This window comes from Typopeltis vanoorti, chromosome 5 (genome assembly GCF_054136105.1).
Source record: "Typopeltis vanoorti isolate ZY-2024b chromosome 5, IOZ_Tvanoo_1.0, whole genome shotgun sequence".
Lineage (NCBI taxonomy): Eukaryota > Metazoa > Arthropoda > Arachnida > Uropygi > Thelyphonidae > Typopeltis > Typopeltis vanoorti.
The window spans coordinates 29,632,151-29,652,412 of record NC_143553.1 but is presented as its reverse complement, the minus strand read 5'-3'; the positions used below and the strand labels follow the sequence as shown (position 1 = coordinate 29,652,412).

At 34.9% G+C, this 20,262-nt stretch overlaps 1 protein-coding gene across 1 annotated transcript in view; it reads right to left on the bottom strand.

The window, feature by feature from the left end:
* Ide (Insulin degrading metalloproteinase) overlaps positions 1-20,262 on the bottom strand; it is a 599,910-nt gene that overhangs the window by 325,870 nt on the left and 253,778 nt on the right. Inside the window, exons 12-13 of the mRNA XM_090392302.1 lie at positions 16,146-16,318; positions 2,948-3,051 (exon numbers count right to left, since the gene is read on the bottom strand). Of these exons, the coding sequence (XP_090248428.1) occupies positions 2,948-3,051; positions 16,146-16,318 (277 nt within the window). The remainder of the gene's footprint in view (positions 1-2,947; positions 3,052-16,145; positions 16,319-20,262) is intronic.

Below are 20,262 nucleotides of genomic sequence, written 5' to 3'. Positions count from 1 at the left end.
CTTTCTTTTCCTTGACTGCCACCCTCACCACATGCCTCTCAAGCTGAAATCAATGTTTTTATCATTCTCTGAAAGCATTATTATATATAGGTACACTTAATAATGAATTCATATTATTAGGCAATCTTACTTACAAAAATTAGTACTGGATTATTATTCAACTTCAGAGAACAATACAACCCTAAAAATCCAACAAAATATGTTACAAAAAGAAAAAAGCTTCTAGATCTTCACCAACATCTGAGGTCTCAACACTAATATTATGACATGGCACCACTGACTAGAGACGTTCAAACCTGATATGTTATTCATCACAAAACCTTAACTCATAATCTCTGCAACAACATCTCACATCAACTTTCCACTACATCTTCCATGAGGCCTTTTGTAAAAAAGGTGAGACGTGCATTTGTCAAATCTGATACCCTAAGGGTATCAGACTGGGAATCTCCTTTATGTGATCTACTTTGGTTCAAAATATCTCTACCTCACTTTATTGAGATCATTTACTGCCTGTATTCTCCTAACTATGATGACTTCCCTGATCTGTTTGATTATTTTTCTTGAAAAGTTGATCACATAAAATCTATTTACCTCAACAGAGATAATCATGGTAGGCAATTTGAATATCTCAAATCAGACTGGATTTCCTTCTCAAGCTTTACACACTATGCTGGAGAGAGAACATTAACTGTTTGCCATCAGTAATGATTTAACACAAACTGTTCATTAACCCAACAGAATTCCTGATAATCCTCGTCATTCTCCCAACACCATGGACCAAACTTAACCAGCTTTCTCTCCAAATACATCATTGATGTTAGCCATGGTCTGACCATAACCTTGTCCATGTCTCCTTTTCTACAGATCATCCTTCTTGTAGTCACTCAGCCTTGCATCCCATGGCTGCTACAATGCTAATTGGGATGAACTTAGGAAATTCTATGTCCGATTTTCCAGGACTGACTACTGCTTCTGATCCTAGCCCAGTAATTATTCTCATTGGGATGATTGCTTTTACTCCCCACTCTACTCAAAACTTTTGATCCTTGTTGAAAGTTTTTCCACTTGGTTATACTATAAATTAAAGATACCAAGAAATTATATACTTGTTTAATCCTTTATTCAAGTGTAAGCAAACAAAGTTTGCACCTGAAGTATTTTCAGGACTGGGGCAACTCATGGTAAAGATGGTATGAATTCACATCACTTGCCTTAATATCCAATAATGCAAAGCACATCTCCTTGCAGACATATATGGGAAGGATCACTACCCAGACCGGTTTTGGCCTTTATTGAGGTCTCATCAGTGGAAGCCAGACCCAGAGGTGATACCAAGGTTGAAGTAATGCAGAAGTCATATTTTCATATACGAGCTGCCAAAAGGTGTCACACCCTATTATTATAATACTCTGGATTAAAGATAGCTAGTTGTTGAAAGTTTTTCCATTTGGTTATACTATAAATTAAAGATACCAAGAAATCATATACTTGGTTTAATCCTTTATCCAAGTGTAAGCAATAAAGTTTGAGCCTTAAGTATTTTCAGGACTGGGGCAACTTGCGGTAAAGGTAGTATAGTATATCTTACTTATATCATCAGCAGGAGCCAGACCCTGGCTCCAACTGTTGAGACCTCAATAAAGGTCAAAACCAGTCTGGGTAGTGATCCTTCCCATAATGCATAGCATTATACATGTCCACAAGGAGATGTGCTTTACATTATGGGATACTAAGGCAAGTGATGAGAAGTTATACCACCTTTGCCACGAGTTGCCCCAGTCCTGAAAATACTTCAGGCACAAACTTTGTTTGCTTACATTTGGGGTAGCGCACCTGGGACCTCCCTTGGAATGCTTGAGTGTGTCTAGAAGAGGACGCGCTCTCTCTCTCTCTCTTTTACTGACTCTCTGGTTGCTTTCCCATGGATGTTCTGTCGTTGCATTCTGTCTTTTCTATATGTATTTTCATCCATTTTATTTTACAATAATGTATGAAGATGAGCAGCCGCTTGTTCACATGCATACAATTCCTCTCCGGACTTATTGAACTGATTTATCATCATCCACCTTTCTTACCCATACCCCCCCCCCCCCCCAATGATTACAAACCCTCAGGTGTTCAAGAAACACCTCATCCTATTCCTTTCTTCTTTTAATTGCTTGCCCACACAAATACACAGCACTGCTATGTGTTTGTGGGCAAGTCTTGGACCTCTTGTGCATGGGGTTGATCTATGTATATTTGTATACAGGTGTAGCAGTTTACAATTGAAATACTGAGTTGAAAGGATTTTGCAATAAAAATACTGTGTTGAAAGGAGTTCACAATAAGAATGAATTAAAATTAAGTTTACAGGTAAAGAAAAAAGGAACTGCTAAGACAGAGTAAATAACCTGAGAAGTAATATGGCAACAGACCTCATATTAGCAGGAGTTAATCCGTTTAAAAGATCAGCAACACAAAAATGATTATCTGATTAAATGTGGCATTACAAATAATTCACATAAGGTGCATGACAGGACAAAAGACCAAGGCGTAATTTAATAATTGCAATATAAAACATATCAGTTAAGGGGGGAAAAAAATCTGCTGATATGCTGGTTGTGATAAAATGTAAAATACATTAGTTTTTGTGTATATTTTTTATATTCTGTTTTTATACATATAAACAGAATATAAAAATAATAATAGAAAACAAATATAATTTACTAGCTGTATGTTTCTCTGTTTCATATTTTTACAAATATTTATCTCCAACATCGAGTTTCACAAGTTTAAAAGTATTGAGAAAAAATAAGTCAACCCTCTGTAACATGATCTCAGGAAGAGTTTAGCATTATTGGCCACAAAAAATGTTCATACAATCAAAGAATTATCATAACATTTAATTTAATATCTTTGTCTCTTGAATAACATTTATGCATATTACACTTTATTAACAAACCTCATATTAGAAGGAGTTAATCTGTTTAAGAGATCAGTAATCAAATCAGGCCTGTAATCGTGCATAAGGAATGGTCCACAAAGAATTTCTTCCATTGGAAAGTCCTGAGAAGCAGAATTAATTAAATCAAATATTTTTATTAAAGATATCTAAAAACACTTTTACAGCAGTCACAGGCAATAAAAAAAAAGCAGTAAATTAAACTGATATTAATAAAGAATTTATTTATAAATCAGAGAATTGTACCTAATGTTGCTAAAGGGTCAAACTAAATAAGCAGGATCCAGGAGAAGGTAGGTGACTAGTGGTGTGCAACAGGGATCTGTGCTTGTACCGCTGCTGTTTAATTTGTACATAAATGATATAAGAAATAATCTGAAAGGAGATAATCAGTTGTTTGCATAGTTGGGCAGTGTAATAGTTAATCACACTGATGTAGAGAGCTTGCAAGGATGATTTGAGTAGGCTGACAGTATGGGCAAAACATAATGAATGTCAATTTAATGTGGGAAAGTGTGAAGTTATGCATTTTGGGATACAAAGATTACAAGCTGAGGGAATTATACTCCAGGAAATTTATGAAGCCAGCAACTGGGGACAGTAGTAGATAGAGAACTGAAGTTTAAAAGGCACACCGCTAAAGAAGCCAGGGTAAGGGTAGCTCAGGATTACTTTGTTATTGAGGAACACAATAACAAAGATATAAGAGAGTTATCATTCCTCTTTATAAAGCCTTGACATGACCACCTCCAGATGTCACACTTCTGAATTACTGTGCTCAGGTCTGGTCACCTGGATTTCTAGGGAATGAGGAAGTGGAGGAGAGGATCCAGAGAAAGTGACCAAGATGGTGTGCGTGTGTGTGTGTGTGTGTGGTTTGTGACATGCTCCCTATGAGGATTGAGGTTTTGTGAATTGCAAAAGTTGGTTGATAGGTGGGGAAAAAAAAGGAGGAATGGGCCACAGATATCACAGAAACATGCAAGTTACCTAAAGGATTTTACAGGATTGATGTAGGAAAAATATTTCAACACTTAGCTGACAGAGAAGAACAACAGTTCATCCCTGGAAGTTTGATAAGAGTGTGAGGACTAGATTTTTCACTTGGAGAGTGATAAATAAATGGAATGGGTTGTAATGGTTTCAAGGAGAGGTATGATAGATACTGTGTTGATAGTTTGGATCTCCCAAGATGAGTCTTAGGACTTCATGGAGGTATCCGTGCAAGAATAATAACAATAACATTATTATTATTATTTATTTTTAATTATCTTAAATATCCCTTTTTTTTTAATTTTTTATTGATCTTATATATGTATGTGTGTGTGTGTGTGTGTGTGTGTGTGTGTGTGTGTGTGTGTGTGTGTGTTGTATTTTTATTTATTTTTTAACTAGTCCAGAAACCCTGCTCTAGAGACCAAACAGATCTTTTTCAAGCCACTTCAGGTCTCCAGTAAGCAGGGTAGTGGTCTCACACCAGTCCATGACAATCACAAACATCCCTGCCTGTGGCAGGATTTGAACTAGCAACCTGTTGGTTGCAGAGCGGATACACTAGCCACAAGATGGTAAAAGATAAAAATAAAAACCTAGCAGAACACACAAAAATAAGTTGCTGGAAAAAGACTGAACTGGAGTGAAAGATGTGACAAAATTCACAGAAATAAATAAAACAATCAGGGACATCCGAAAAAAAGTCGCTTGGAGAAGTCAAAAGTAAAGACAATGCTGACTTTTTGAAGTGATTGATAGTGAGAATTCGTCATACGGCATGAATATCGTGATGCAGGCAGCTGGTCACTTTTGCACGACAATGGACCATCTCATCGTTCAAACATCGTGAGACAGTTTTTGAGCAAAAACCAAGCTTGTGTGTTGGATCACTCACCGTATTCACCTGATTTAGCACTCTGTGACTTCTTCCCCCCCCCCCCCCCCCCCCCCGACTTCATTTGCTGATGAAAGAAAGTGATACGACACCATTGAAAATGGTGTCGTATCACTTTCTTTTGCAAAAGCCGCAGTAACCACGACCCTCAACAGTATCCCAAAAACCGATATAAAAAACTCATTTAACGAATTAATTGACCATGCCAAATGCTGTATCTAACTGAGGGAGAGTATATTGAGTGAAATAAATTATTCGAATAATTATAATTGGCTTGTGTTTTATTTTCTATCAAAAGTTCGGTTTCTTTTTGGACATAGGGTGTGTGTGTGTGTGTGTGTGTGTGTGTGTGTTGTAAGTTTTCCTATTTTAAAACAATAATAAAATATTCATTTTTATTGTAATTTCAATATAGTCAATTGATGTGGTCAAATTGTTTTAGTAGATAGGCTTTTGCCAAACTCTTATATTCATAGCAATCTATGGTTGTGCTTCAACTATGATTTCACAAATGGAGTTGCATACCAATCTGCTATATCTTTTCTCAATAAAGATTATCATTAAAACTGATATGTGAACCATTTTAAACTATTTCTCATCTTCATATAAATTATTTTGATTAAATGGAAATCTGTCAGCTCAGTATTGATTGCAATAGTGCTATCTTTTTTAGCTTTTTTGAATACTTGCACACATTTTGATTTTTTGATTATTATCTAAAAAATCATGAAAATTGTTCAAATCAATTTCATAATTTAGAATTTCACTCAAATGGTACATTTTTTAATCAGCTATCAATGGTGAAGTCTCTTGTAATTAAGCTTATACACTGGTTATACATAGCTTTTAATTTTTCAGGAAATGACAACGTATACAAGAATATTAATTAAAAACCTTTAATCAATTCCTATATTTCAGTAATGTTACATTGCCATCATCAGGGATCACGAAAAACAATATGTGCACAGAGGTAAATTTTCCTTGCCAAATGAAAACCTCACACTCCAACACATGGACATAATGGTGTTAGTTTTGATGTCTCCTCCTTATTTGCCAATGTCCAACTCAAAGATACCTTATACCTCATCCAAGCCATATTTCCATCCGATATCTCAGTCCTATTTCAGTTCACCGTGTACTGAGGCTATTTTGTTTGGCAAGGAAAATTCTACAAACAGATAGGGGGAAAGTGCCATTGGTTCTCACCCCCCCCCCAGCCAACTTCTTTATGGAGATCTCTGAAGAAAAAGCCTCAAACTCTGCCTCACATAAACTTGTTGTCTGGCTATGCTATATGGATGATGTGTTCTCCAGTTGGATGCATGCCTGGATACACTCCACAATTTCTAAACACACCTAAACAATCAACACTCCAGGATCCAATTTACTTTGGAAAGGGATGAGAAGAACAGTCTCTTATTCCTAGATACTTTGATTATGCAACAACCTGATGGCTTTCTCTATTTACAGAAAACCTACACATACAGGTAGATACATTCACAAGCAATCACATCATCTGACTCCCAACAATATAGGATTATAAAAACCCTATATAATGGAGCAAAATTAATCAGTTCAGATAACGGTGTCCTAACTACTGAACTTGATCATATCTTCAATACCTTCTTAGACAATGGCTACAACCCCCAAAAATCCAAAAAAGTATTAAACCATGTAACCACAACCCCCCCCTCCCCTCCACTCCCACTTCAAAGTAGAGATTACTCAAAATCTATCATCAATCCATATATACAGAACACATCCAAAAAATTAACAAAGATCCGAAAGACATATGCCCTCACAACTAGTTATAGATCACATAAGAAATTGCCATCTCTTATCCACTCCACCAAAGAGTCACATCCTCTAGACCTACCAGGAGTAAACCAGGTCTCTTACAGTTGCAAACTATCCTACTATGGCCAAACGGACAGGACAACCAATGGCAGAATATCCGAACAAGGACTACATCCAGTTCCACCAATACAGCCACTCAGGAATTGCTGATCATGCTTTGAACACCCACCATATGATATGCTGGATGAAGGTCACTATATTACACCACAGCAAATATGAGTATGAAAGACTATTCATCGAATCTGCCTCAGCTCTGAAGAAATATCCAAATCTCAACAAATTTGGGTGTATGAGACTGCCTCAAATTTGAGAAGCATATACATTTTAAGATCATTCAGCCCAATGGCAAAGACAATCCAATTTAGCCCACTATGGGGGCACTGTTTAGGACTCTAAGCCCGATTTCAGTTGCCTTTATTCAGCCTCATTTGCTCAGCATTAGTACCTGTGCGCACATATCATTGCTTTTTGTGATTCCTGATGATGGTAATGTAACATTGCCAAAATATATTCTTGGAGAAAAACACTGCTTCCATAATGCAATACCTCATCTTTAGCTAAAGAAACTGTTCCCCATGTTTCTATTGTACTATAGTGAGAATCAAACTGGGCTCCCCTATGACAAGAACATCACTAATCACTTGTTTATAGAGTGACAAGCAATTAGCATGTTTTTGTCATGGCATGTTCAGCTGATGTTTTGATTCTTTTTGGTGTTTGGAAGGAAGTATTGTCTAACACTATCTCTCTCATCTTATCTTCCTTTTACCCTCTTTTACCTTGCGGTGTCAAGAGTTTATTAATCAACAGACTTCAAACTGTTCACAGGATAAGGTGGTCGAGCCCTACGCCCCGGTGTAGCCTATGTCTGTAGTGCTAAGTTCTCAAGGCCAGTTTGCCTGCTTTGCAGGATGAAAAATCCCAGGATAAACTGGGGAAAAAACTACTCTACTGTCCATGCCCAAGACTAGCTAACTTGGCTATGGCTGAGGAAGATCCTTCAGCTCCTCACGTCTCTGACAGGAATCGAACCTAGGACACTCCTTCCCAAGGCATATGGTTGCGAAGTGCACAGCCACTAAGCTAACTGCGAGGACAATTGTCTAACTTGATGTCTTTAAAATTTAACAATTTTCAGCAGACATAGAAAATTAAATATGCAATAGATAACAGAATATGCAAAGTTGGTTTGTTTTGGATCAAAGTCAAATAAATTTTATAAGGAATAAGAGAAAAAATGGCCAGAAGCACTACACTGGCAGTGTTTAAATATGTTTTGATTTGCTAATCTGAGAGTTAAAAACAAAAATTGTTCAACAACTAGAGAACACAGATATGAGAGAGTTCTAATAAAAATTAGAGGGAGCAGATGCCATCTGTGGCAGAATCACATTAAACATGAAGATATCAGAAAAATAACTTGGCATTAGCATTCAAGAATGGGTAAGGAGAGCTAATCTAAAGTGATGCAGTCTTTTAAACAAAATGCAAAAGAAAGATTAGTAAAACAGGTGTGTGATGCCAGAACAGCATGAAAGAGGAAGATCAAGATACTTTTATCCCATCATGACATAGAAAATCAAAATTCAAGATTCGATAATATCAGAATCCTAACAAGTAATATGTTAATGTAGAAGAAACTTGTAGAGTGGAAGGAGGTCATAATTTCATCATTTACTGGCCATTGCTTTCGAACAAATTATTATTTTCTAAAATGCTAAAAATTCCAAAAATATAACAAGGATATCAGAGTTTATGGCATTAGTTATGTTAAATCTTCAGACTTCTAACAACTGGACGCTACATAGCTTGGCAAATGAAAAAGAGAAACAAAGTGTTATTAGATTTTAAGTCAAGAGTAGTAACTTATACACAAGAGGAAAATAGTGAAAGTATAGAGCCTTGGGGCACTCTTGAAGTGGCAGGGAAATCTGAAACCATCTACTAGGACATGTAGTGAGCAACCAGTTAGGAAGGGTAAAAATTGCTAATGGGTAGAAGACAGACCACAGGATGGCAGTGTGTTCAGTATTCCACTATGCCACACCTGATTAAATGCCTCAGAAATGTCAAGAGAAACCATTTTCATGGCTCGAATGCAAAGGTAGGTAGCACAAGCTAGAAGATCAGCTGTAAATGAAGGGTAGCAAAATCCATATTGCAAGTCAACAATTTTTGGGAGAACTCATGTGAGAGAAATTGGACAGTAGTTTGTTGGCTGACTTGACCATAATTTTTTTTTTTTTGAAATGTGATGAATATAGGCTTGATTCTATGCAGTGGGGTAGACGTCAGTTGAGTAACAAAGATTGAACAGAGCAAAATAATACAGGTATTATTGAAGCATAAATTTTTAGCATAAGCAGTGGGGGGAAAGGGGGGGGTATCATCAGGATCAGATACCTTATTTGTTTCCAAGTTACTGCAGATTGTTCTGATTTCTTTCTGGCAGAAGACTGGAGGCATGGAGTAAATAGTTCTTAATAAAGTGAGAAGAACTTTGCCTTGGTCATAAATGCAGTAATTTTAAGAGAAGAATGAAGTGTTTTTGCTAAGTCATGTTTGGGCAATATTATAATACATTTTGGATATGAGTGCGATGGAAACACATGGCTGTAAGGGACCAGAAACTTTGAATCCTATTTCAACAGGAAGCAAGTTCAATGGCATTTGGCTCTTTCAAAATCTGATTTGAATTTTTTTGAAGTTGTTGCAAGCCACAATTTAGGCTGAGTGATGCTTAAGTTTTGCTCGAGTCACTCATGATATTCTGAATTTTTTCTTGATTGTATTGGTACATCTGTTGGAGAATAAAGGTTTGAATAGTGGTTGAGAATTTTGGGTGGAATGAGGGTCTTTATTCTAGTGAGGATCATTTGTCATTAGATCTAAAATGTCTGGATGAGGAAAATAGAATCAATAGTCAGACAACAGAAAGGAAGTGGAAGACATGAAGATTATTCCACTTGGCACCCTTGTGATGCCAAAGAACACAAAAGTGAGAACTGTTAGATGAAAGTTGTTCCACAATGAAGAAAACATGGATTGAAGTTGTTTTCTGAGTTAACAAGAGGAGAACAGATATCAATAGTGTATTTGGAATGGGAGGTCGTTAAGAAGAGATGAAAGTGCTGGAAGAATGTAAGTGTTGGCATGATACCTTGGCATTCCTGCCAGCTAGAATAGCAGAACTAGAGAAGGGAAGCCAGTCTCAGAGTGCAGAAAATTGATATTTGGAGTAAAACAGTCAAAGTGATTAAATTGGTTATTGGAATTTAGAAATTGATATAGACAGCAAATGAATCTCACAGTCTGGTAGGAAACTTTTAAGCTTAAGCAAATTAGGGGAGGGAGCGGGGATTTGCAAAGTGTTGTATTGTATGACATGGGATGTCCATTCCGATGCATGCACAAATGCTTCCCTTGTAGCAGAACGAACTGTGTAAGTTGCAGTTTGGGAAGATGGGGTTGTTGAGGATTGTCACCAGGTGAGGTTCTGTTAGGAGATGGATGGCAAACATCATCTATATTACTGTGAAGACTGGGAATGTTGATAAAGCAGAATAATATTTGAGATTTTTTAATGGATTTTTTCCCTTTTTTTTTGTTCTTTGTGAGTTTTTTTAATTTTTTTATGATCTTGAGTAGAACAAGGACAATGGGAAGTGAGGAAGCTGCAAACATACTGTCTACCAAAGTGCATAAGTACTTCTGAATACACTAATAAACTTTCAAGTCTGAAATTACTTCTATAAATATGTTTATTTACAACCACAAAAGAATGCTCTGACTAGTTTTGGCTTCAGACTGTACTAATTAACATTTATCAGATTTTATGGGCCAAATATAACTATGGCACTCTTCAATCTTCTTCTCTGTGAATATTCCTGTACAAGCATATAAGTCTACACACTTGCATGAAACCTGCTATTTATTATACGTTGCAAATAAGAATTCTTTGCAACGTATTGTAATACTTGCAAAACAAGGATTAGAACACTATCAATGATATTGTGTGTTTCTTGAATGTATATTTTAAATAAAATTCACACTACTGTACTTAATTATATCTTATTTATACAATAAAATATAATTTAATGTAATATATATATATATATATATATATATATATATATATATATATATTGTGGTATCCTGACATTACTAAAGTGGCTGAGAATTAAAATAAGTAATTCACTAGTGCTCACTTTTGCTGGCTTTGTAACAGAGTGATTCCAAAACCAAAAATAAATACTTTATTATTGGGTGGAACAGAAATCAAAAATTAGGGTTTTTTTTCTGAATTCATAAGAAATTATTTACTTCTAACACAAAGACAGAGTGATTTGGGTAAACACAGGAATGAAGAAACTGCATGTGACCAACACAATCCATATGACATCGTGTGATATACAATGAGAACATCAACAAATAAAAGCAAGAAGCAGATAGCACAGAATGAAAAGAAAAATGGGTGGATATTATGGATATCTGTTAAAATCAGAATTTTAACAATTCCTTATTTAATTTCAATTGATTTAATGGATCCAATTACAATTTTACTTCTTCTTTTTATTTTTTTTTAATTCTTTAAAATTAAAATGGGATGCTTAAGGATCAAACCCGAATAACTGGGAGGAAACCTTCACATCGCCTTTCGTGAATGTGGAGCCTTTTGACCTAATATCCAATCCTCACCTTCATGTTTCACGTGCTGTTAGTAGGTATCTACTCGGTGGTGAACGAATGATGATGGGATAGCAATTTGGGACTTCTTTTTCTTTAGCTACATGAACCTCTAAGGTTCTCAACTGCCTGCACCAACTTTTTCCATTCCTTTCTGTCTTGAGCTTTCTCATTCCCATCTCATTTAAGTCTTTTTTGATATTATTCATACAATGCATCTGCAGTCTACCTCTGGATCGCTTTCCATCAGGCTTCATCTTGAATGCTTGTTAGCCATTCTCTCTTCACCCATTCTTGTTCGAATCTCATCAATTAGAAGTGGGGATCTATAGAGTTCATATAGTTCTTGGTTATGTCTTCTCCATTCACCTGTTTTGTGTTATTTCTTAGACTATAGATTTTTCTGAGGATTTTATTTTCGAAGATCTGCAATGCTTTTGCACCTTGGTCTGTTATGCTCCAGGCAATTTGGGATTTAGCTAACCAAATTGTATTCTCTATTGGGTTTAATCACAAATGCATATGATGGTACAACATGATGTGATTTCATGGAATCTGGGGAATAGCCTGGTTAAAAAAGAGCTCTGCTGTTTACTTCAGGGAACAAGGGCAAAAGTGAAAAGTTAGCTACTGGAACAAGCTCCAACTAAACGTCTAGAAAAAAGAATAAACCAACATCAGAAGAAGTGAAGATAGGCACCATCAATATAAGAAGTATTAATGGAAAGTAAATAGAACTTGAAGAATTGGAAAAGTACCAAGTAGACATAATAATTGGCATTACTGAGACAAAGAAGACAACAACAACAGGTGAGATCTTACTAAATAATAAGTATAGAATGTTATTTTCAGGCAATAATGATCAAGAAAAGGAAGGAGTAGCAATAATATTCAACACTAAACATGAAGATATACTTCTTGATTGGAAGGCAGTTTCAAGTAGGATTATGTGGACAAACTTTAAAATGGGGGACACAGACAAAACTTATTTGTGCCTATGGCCCCACAGAGGGTTCTTCCAAGGAAGAGGTGGAGGAATTTTTTGATTCATTAGAACAGGCAGCTGATATAAAGAAAATGGAAAATGTGTTCCTTGTTGGAGATCTGAATAGCAGAGTAGGAAATGAATCCCACCAGGCATATTGGAACATTTTGGGAAAATTTGGAGAAATGGACAAAGCTAATAATAATGGTATTTACTGGACTTCTGCTCAGGACATGGACTAGTCATTACAAACACCTTGTTTCAACATAAGATATACACACATTCACATGGAGAGAAGACACAAGAAATAAGAAAAGCCTCATTGACTATATCATTGTTGTTAGTGATATCTTCATGCTTGATCAGGATACAAGAGTGTACAGAGAATTAGAAATTGGAAGTGACAATTACTTAGTACTAAGCAGGATAAAAATGGATATCATATTGAAAAGAACAGTATTTAAGAAAGTTTTTAAAAAAATTAAAGTTGAGCAACTTCTACAAGTAAATTGTAGACTTGACTATATACAAATTGAAAAATAGAACCAAACCTTGAAGTCTCAATGGAAAACTCTGAAGAAGATATTGATTGATTTAGCTAGGAAGTAAGTCGTGAAATTGTCTGCAAGGATAGAAAAATAGAAACCCCATGGTGAATACAAGAATTTAGAGAAGCAGTCAGCATACTAAAAGTTTCTAGCAAATAAGTCTACAGATGGCCTAAAATAAAACAGAAAAAAATGTAAGGGAGCTAAGCTGTGTAAAAGTAGCTAAACAAAAGTCATGAGAAGACTTTAGTAAGAATATAGAAAATAAATATGAAGAAGGTGGAAAAATGTTCTGGAGACTATTGAAGAAGCTTAAAAATGAAGGAAAGAGTACTGTAAAAGGAATCAAAGATGATAATGGTGACATGAAAACTGAACCTAAGGATATCCTAGATGTCTGGAGTGATTACTTTGAAAGACTGTTAAACGAACCAAGCATTGATAAAACTGTACTAGAAAATTTTTAAAAGGAATGCAAAAAGGAGTACACATCAATACTTGAGGTAGAAAAAGACATCAAAAACTTGAAACATGGAAAAGTAGCTGCAGTAGATGATGCTTAAGTATGAAGATATAAAGGTTTTGCAGTGGCTACACTGCATAATTCAGAGGGCCTGAGAAGGTCAAATTCCCAATGATTGGAGTAGAGCTCTCATAGCTCTTCTATAAAAAAGAGAATAAAACTGAATGTGAGAATTACAGAGGAATACTCTGTGCTAAGCATCCAGGTAATATTTATGCAAGCATACTTGAAAAGAGGCTGAGAAAGATTGTGGAAAAGAAACTTGGAGAAGAACAAGCTAGCTTCAGGCCAAATAGAGGATGTCAAGATCAGATTTTCACTTTAAGACAAATAGTTGAAAAATCATCGGAATATAACGAGGATCTGCACTAAAGTTCAGTAGATCCGGAAAAGGCATACGATGAGATGCCCAGAGGAAAAGCATTTCAAAATACTATAACTATATGGGGTGAATGGAACCTTATACAGAGCAATACATAGTCATATTTAAGTTATCTGTCAGCAGTTAGAATTCAAGGAAATACAGGAAGGTTGTTTAATGTAAACTCAGAGCTAAGACAAGGATGCACATTATATCCACCCTTATTTATCATCTATATGGATTACTTTGAAAGAAAGTGGAATCAAGCCTGATATTAGAATTGGAGATGTCAAAATTAGTTCGTTACCTAATGCAGATTGATGTACTCCTAAACATATCTTGTGTAAGTCTCCAGGATTCACTAACTAAATTGAATAACAGCTGTAACAAATTTGGCATGAAAATCAGCAATAAAAAGACCAAAACTATGAAAATAGGCAGGAACATAGAAAACTTCAACTGCATTCTGAATGGAGATCAGAACAATTAAAATATTTCAACTATTTAGGCATACTTTTTAGTGAAGATGGAGGTTAAATCATATTAAAAATGAAGGTATTAGAAAGGAACTTGACATTATTAGCATTCAAGAATGTGTGAGAAGAGCTAATTAAGGTGGTATGGCCATTTAAATAGAATGGGTGAGGAAAGGTTAGCAAAACAGTTTTTTAATGCCAAGATAGCAGGAAAGAGACCACCCACAGGAAGACCAAGGTCTACGTGGATTGATTGGGACAGAAGTGCCACGGAGACCAAGGTCTACGTGGATTGATACGGACAGAAGTGTCTTAGAAGCAGGAAGTGTTAGATATGACAATATTGGAGTGCTCATAAGTAATGGATTGATTTGGAGGGAAATTGTTGATAAGAGATTAATAATAATGTAAACTTAATCATGCAGTGTTGTCATAATAACCTGAACACCCGTTGGGGATGCATATCAAGAAATTGATGATGATGATGATAAAATTAGAATCAATTAAGGAATAAAATGGAAGTTTTATTAAAAAGTGGTGGACAAAGTCTGTTAAAAAATTTATATGCTGCTACTTTTAGAATACTACTTACAGAATTTCTTTAAGTGCCAAAAGCAAAGCATCTCAGCTTATTGAATTTTTCTTCCATACACTTCATTTTTTTTTTAAACTCACATCTCAAAAAATCAACCACAGAAGTTGCACTATTATAGATAATAAAATGGGCATTAGAATTTAGGACTGTGAGATGGCAGAAGTGGCATCTCTCTCTCAAAAGCCTTGGTTCACTAGCTGCAACCTGATTTAAGTTAGTTAGGGTTAAACAAGCACTGCTTTTTTTTGTGTGTGTGTGGGGGGGGGGGGAATAAGAGGTGTTAAGAGGATTCATTTATTCTAAAAAAGTCTCCTTTTTCATTATCTTGACTATCCTTCCTAATAACATAGAAATTCTTCAGTTCCATTCATTCATTCCCTCTTCGGTTCCTTAATCGCAGCCACAAGCAGTGGCTAACATTCCATTTTCTGAGAAGTGCACTGCACTGTAACTGACTTAAACTCAACATGTTTATCTTCATATTAATTATCAAACAATATAGCAATCTCTTCTTTCCCTTTTTCTATATATCACCTAATAACGACATTTAGGAAAACAACCATGTCAACATGGTATAGTATTTATTGATATTCATCTGTTAGCTCAGCTTCTTTAATCATGGTTCGTAAATGGTTGGTGCCTGCTATCAGTTCCATTGGTGTCAATGATGAATGATGTACCTCTGTTTAACCAGATAACCCCTAGAAAGCCCATTTTTTGTCATCTTTTACCATCAAAATGGTATTCAAGTATTGGAAAACAAAATAGCATTTGATCAGATAAACTTCTAAAATATTAGTCTTTCTTTGTACATTCAGTAATCAAACAATTCTCACCACTAACCAGTCATCGTTAAAAAATGAATGCAGAATGTTAGACTTAAAGCCCTAGTTAGGCCTTCACAGTTGATTATAAGTTATAGTCCTAAAATCACAATTGTCGGAAATAACAAAAAGAAACTGGATTTTGTACAAGTACCTCTTTGATTAATACAAGTTTTGTTTGCAAATCCATCTCACTTCATAAACATTTAATAAGTGTTCTTAGGATCCATATATTATAAGTTACAAATAAAAAAAATATAATTAACCCACCTAAGCAGACATACAGATAAAATATATCAAGCATTTTATAATTTGTATTCATGTTATTTCAATGGTATCTGAACGTTTCAATTTCGATGGATGCTTGACATTCAAGGTTTGGTGTACATGTAAACACATCATGGCCTATATGGTTGTTAAACTTAAATAATTCAGAAAGTAATTATTATGCATACATGCAGCATTCTGGACAAAGCTGAGGAATACACATGTGGTCTTTCTTTGTCTTTAAATCGAAATATCATAGCTGCTAAATCTTTACATTCTTGAAAAACCCATTCCTGAGGGCCTTCTTTTTTAAGCATATTAAGATACTGGAAGAGCAGAGTGATTATATCTTCAATGTGCCCTGCAGGAATTTAAAAACATTTATGTTAATCACACTACTTGTTAATGTTTATACATATTTCTTTAATAGAAATAATTTGTTATAATTAAAGATTAAATACATAATTAAAAAATGACCAGCACATTTAAACAATATACTAACCTTTAGGCATCATCATCATCAAATATCCTCATTGGATGTACAGAACAAAATGATAGTATTACATAATTAAGTTCAAATTATTACTATTAGTTTATGAATAATTTTCTTCCAAATCAATTTCTTATCAGGTTTTCGCACCTCCACGAGGTCCAAAGAACTCATTGTGGGAGACCCAAACTGTCCCACATAGAATAGGTATTATTCTATCTCACCTTTAACTCACTGATGGGCAAAACACTCAAAACGGACTCTGACAATCCATTCTATTCATTTACCATCTCCAAGCAAAAAATAAATAAAAAAAAATCCAGTCCTCACACTCTTACCAACTATACTCTCATTCTTCAATTTCCAGGTATGACCTCTTGTTCTATTACCTACTAAACCAAGTGCTGAAATATATTTCCTCTGCAATCCTCAAAGTCTTTCAGCAACTTAAAATGTTTCTGTTATATCCCACCCCCCACACACACACCACCAACTAACCTACGCAATCCACAAACTCTCAATCTATCATTAGAGGGATGATTTTCGGTAATCCTATAAACTATCCTGACAATCTCAACAATATATACCCTCTAGACTTCAGCTCTGTCTACTACGATCCCCAAATCCTGAATTTCATCAACATTATGCATTTTGGAATAACAAAATGCTCAACTTTATACATTTTATTGATACCCATTATCTTCTGTGTCTACAGTCAGTTTATTTAAGTCATCCAGCAAGGTGTCTAATATCATCCTGATAAGTATTACTCTACCCACCAATTCTGCATCATCAGCAAACAACCAAACATCTCCCTTGAAATCATTTCCTATATTCATCATCATCAATGCTTTCTGTACCTACTGGCACATAAGGCTGCATTTCTTATACTATTCATATACAAATTAAACAGTGGTCCAAGCATAGAGCTTTGCATCACACCACTAGTCATCTGCTTTCTCCTAGATTCTATTCCTCCATATACTACTTTTTTAGTATCTAACCATCATTATATGTTACAAGACTACACATATATATGCTATTCTTCAAATGCTGAGAATAGAAGCTGTCTGTTAAGTTTAGAATATACATCTGCTGCCATACCTTTCTCAGGGAAGTCACAGGATATGCTGCAATATTCATCATCCCATAATAGCATGTTGCATAAAGGAAGAGGTCTGAAGCAACATGAAGCTGTATGCTAAAACCTCATTAACACTATTCTAGTGCTAAAGATTTTTTATTTTTATAGTACATCTTTTTTTTTCTATTTTAAATGAATAGCACATATATTTTGATACAAAATTCAAATAAGCTTCGTAAAAGAAAAAAAAAAAGAGACAAGGTAAATTATTCTTTTTTGAAACCGAGTTGTTGAACTGATATTAATAAAACTGGCACACCGTTTTTATTCTTGAGTTATTTGGCTTACAAAAAAATAAAATGTGTAAGATGAATAAGTCAGTGTATAAAAGCAAATAATAAATGTAATAAAAAAATAAATGACAAGAAGGGTCTGTCATATGTCTCAATAAAAGTAAAAAGAACAACCATTCTCTAAATAAATAAATAAAGGAATACTTTAATTCCTTTTCATTACTGCAGTGAATAATGCTGCAGCAGTCATGGACGCATATACATGTAATGGAAAAATGCAGAACTTATTATGACCCGACCTGGCATATCCACACAACCAACAATTTGTTTACTTAAAGATCTAGTAAACTAGCCTGAAGATACCAAAATCCATCCTGATTCCAGACATCTGCTAGTTTACAGAATTTACAGAGCTTGAAAGATACACAAGCATGATGTATGCACCTGCCCATGGATGTAATGTATTCATTCATCTCTGTAAATATCTTTAAACTGATAACCCTCATTTATAGCAAACCAGATACCTAGTTAAAAAAACACTATGCATTTCATTGGGAAAAACATGAGAATATCATAACAGAACTCTTTAACCAAGTAGCAAGCCTGGATATCAATCTATCCACCAATGTGCCTTGAATAGAAACCACAGAACTATTACATGAACATCTGTTCTGGACACTGATGTTATTTAAATACTGAATTAACAACATATGCTTTCAATTCCAATATAATTACTCATCGCTAATTCCACATTATTTGGCTTACAAAAAAATAAAATGTGTAAGATGAATAAGTCAGTGTATAAAAGCAAATAATAAATGTAATAAAAAAATAAATGACAAGAAGGGTCTGTCATATGTCTCAATAAAAGTAAAAAGAACAACCATTCTCTAAATAAATAAATAAAGGAATACTTTAATTCCTTTTCATTACTGCAGTGAATAATGCTGCAGCAGTCATGGACGCATATACATGTAATGGAAAAATGCAGAACTTATTATGACCCGACCTGGCATATCCACACAACCAACAATTTGTTTACTTAAAGATCTAGTAAACTAGCCTGAAGATACCAAAATCCATCCTGATTCCAGACATCTGCTAGTTTACAGAATTTACAGAGCTTGAAAGATACACAAGCATGATGTATGCACCTGCCCATGGATGTAATGTATTCATTCATCTCTGTAAATATCTTTAAACTGATAACCCTCATTTATAGCAAACCAGATACCTAGTTAAAAAAACACTATGCATTTCATTGGGAAAAACATGAGAATATCATAACAGAACTCTTTAACCAAGTAGCAAGCCTGGATATCAATCTATCCACCAATGTGCCTTGAATAGAAACCACAGAACTATTACATGAACATCTGTTCTGGACACTGATGTTATTTAAATACTGAATTAACAACATATGCTTTCAATTCCAATATAATTACTCATCGCTAATTCCACTTTTGCCCAACCCCTGTTTATGCAATCATCTAAAAAAAAACAGGCCTTGGAGAACTATGAACTATGACAAAGTTTGACTGCTATTTGTAGATGTGTTCATCATATGGATGGGCTCAGCAAAACATGTACAGAACTTCATCTTAACTGCATTCATCCCCACATCAAGTTCACTATTACATTAGAAAAGTACAGATCTCTGCCTTTTTTTTAATACACTTTTAGAAGTCTGTGAACAAAATAAACTTGACTATTCCTTCAGAAAACCAATGCACACGGGAAAGATAACTCAACACAATGTCCTACCTTCATCCACATGCAAAAAAAAAAAAAAAAAAAGTAAAAAGTATCTTAAAAAAATTCTACATTGTAAACAAGGTATTTCAATGCAGTACAGAGAAAAGAAGCCAAGAACTCAAAGACATTGTCTTATCCTTCTACAAAATTGTTATAATCAAAATATGTCAGAGAACTAAAAAAATACTCTAGACAAACAGATAAACAAAAAAGAGACAAGAATATAGGGTGATATAGCACTCTTTCATACTATTATGTGTCATGTACAAGACAAAACATCTCTGGACCAAAAGGAAATAAGTGGATTTCTCCCTGGTAAACAAGATCTCGAATTTCATTCATCCCTATTCACCACTCAAAAAAACTAGGACCATACAAGATCAGCTGCTCATTTTTAAATTTTCTATGTCGGACAGTCAGAAAGTGCATTCATTGCAATTTCTCTTGTCAGCATTCTTGAACTTCTACTTTCCAGATTGCTAGTCTGGAAAATAAAAGGTTCAAGATTTAATAAGCACGCCAAAACCAGCAGAGATTAAAATTTAACTCATCCAACATAGTATCCACAAAGATACTATACTGAACAATTTAAATATACCAGATATTAACTCTCAACATGTTCCTAACCTGCAGAAGTCTCTGAAACAACAAACATATAACAATTTTTCATTCATTTCAGGCCT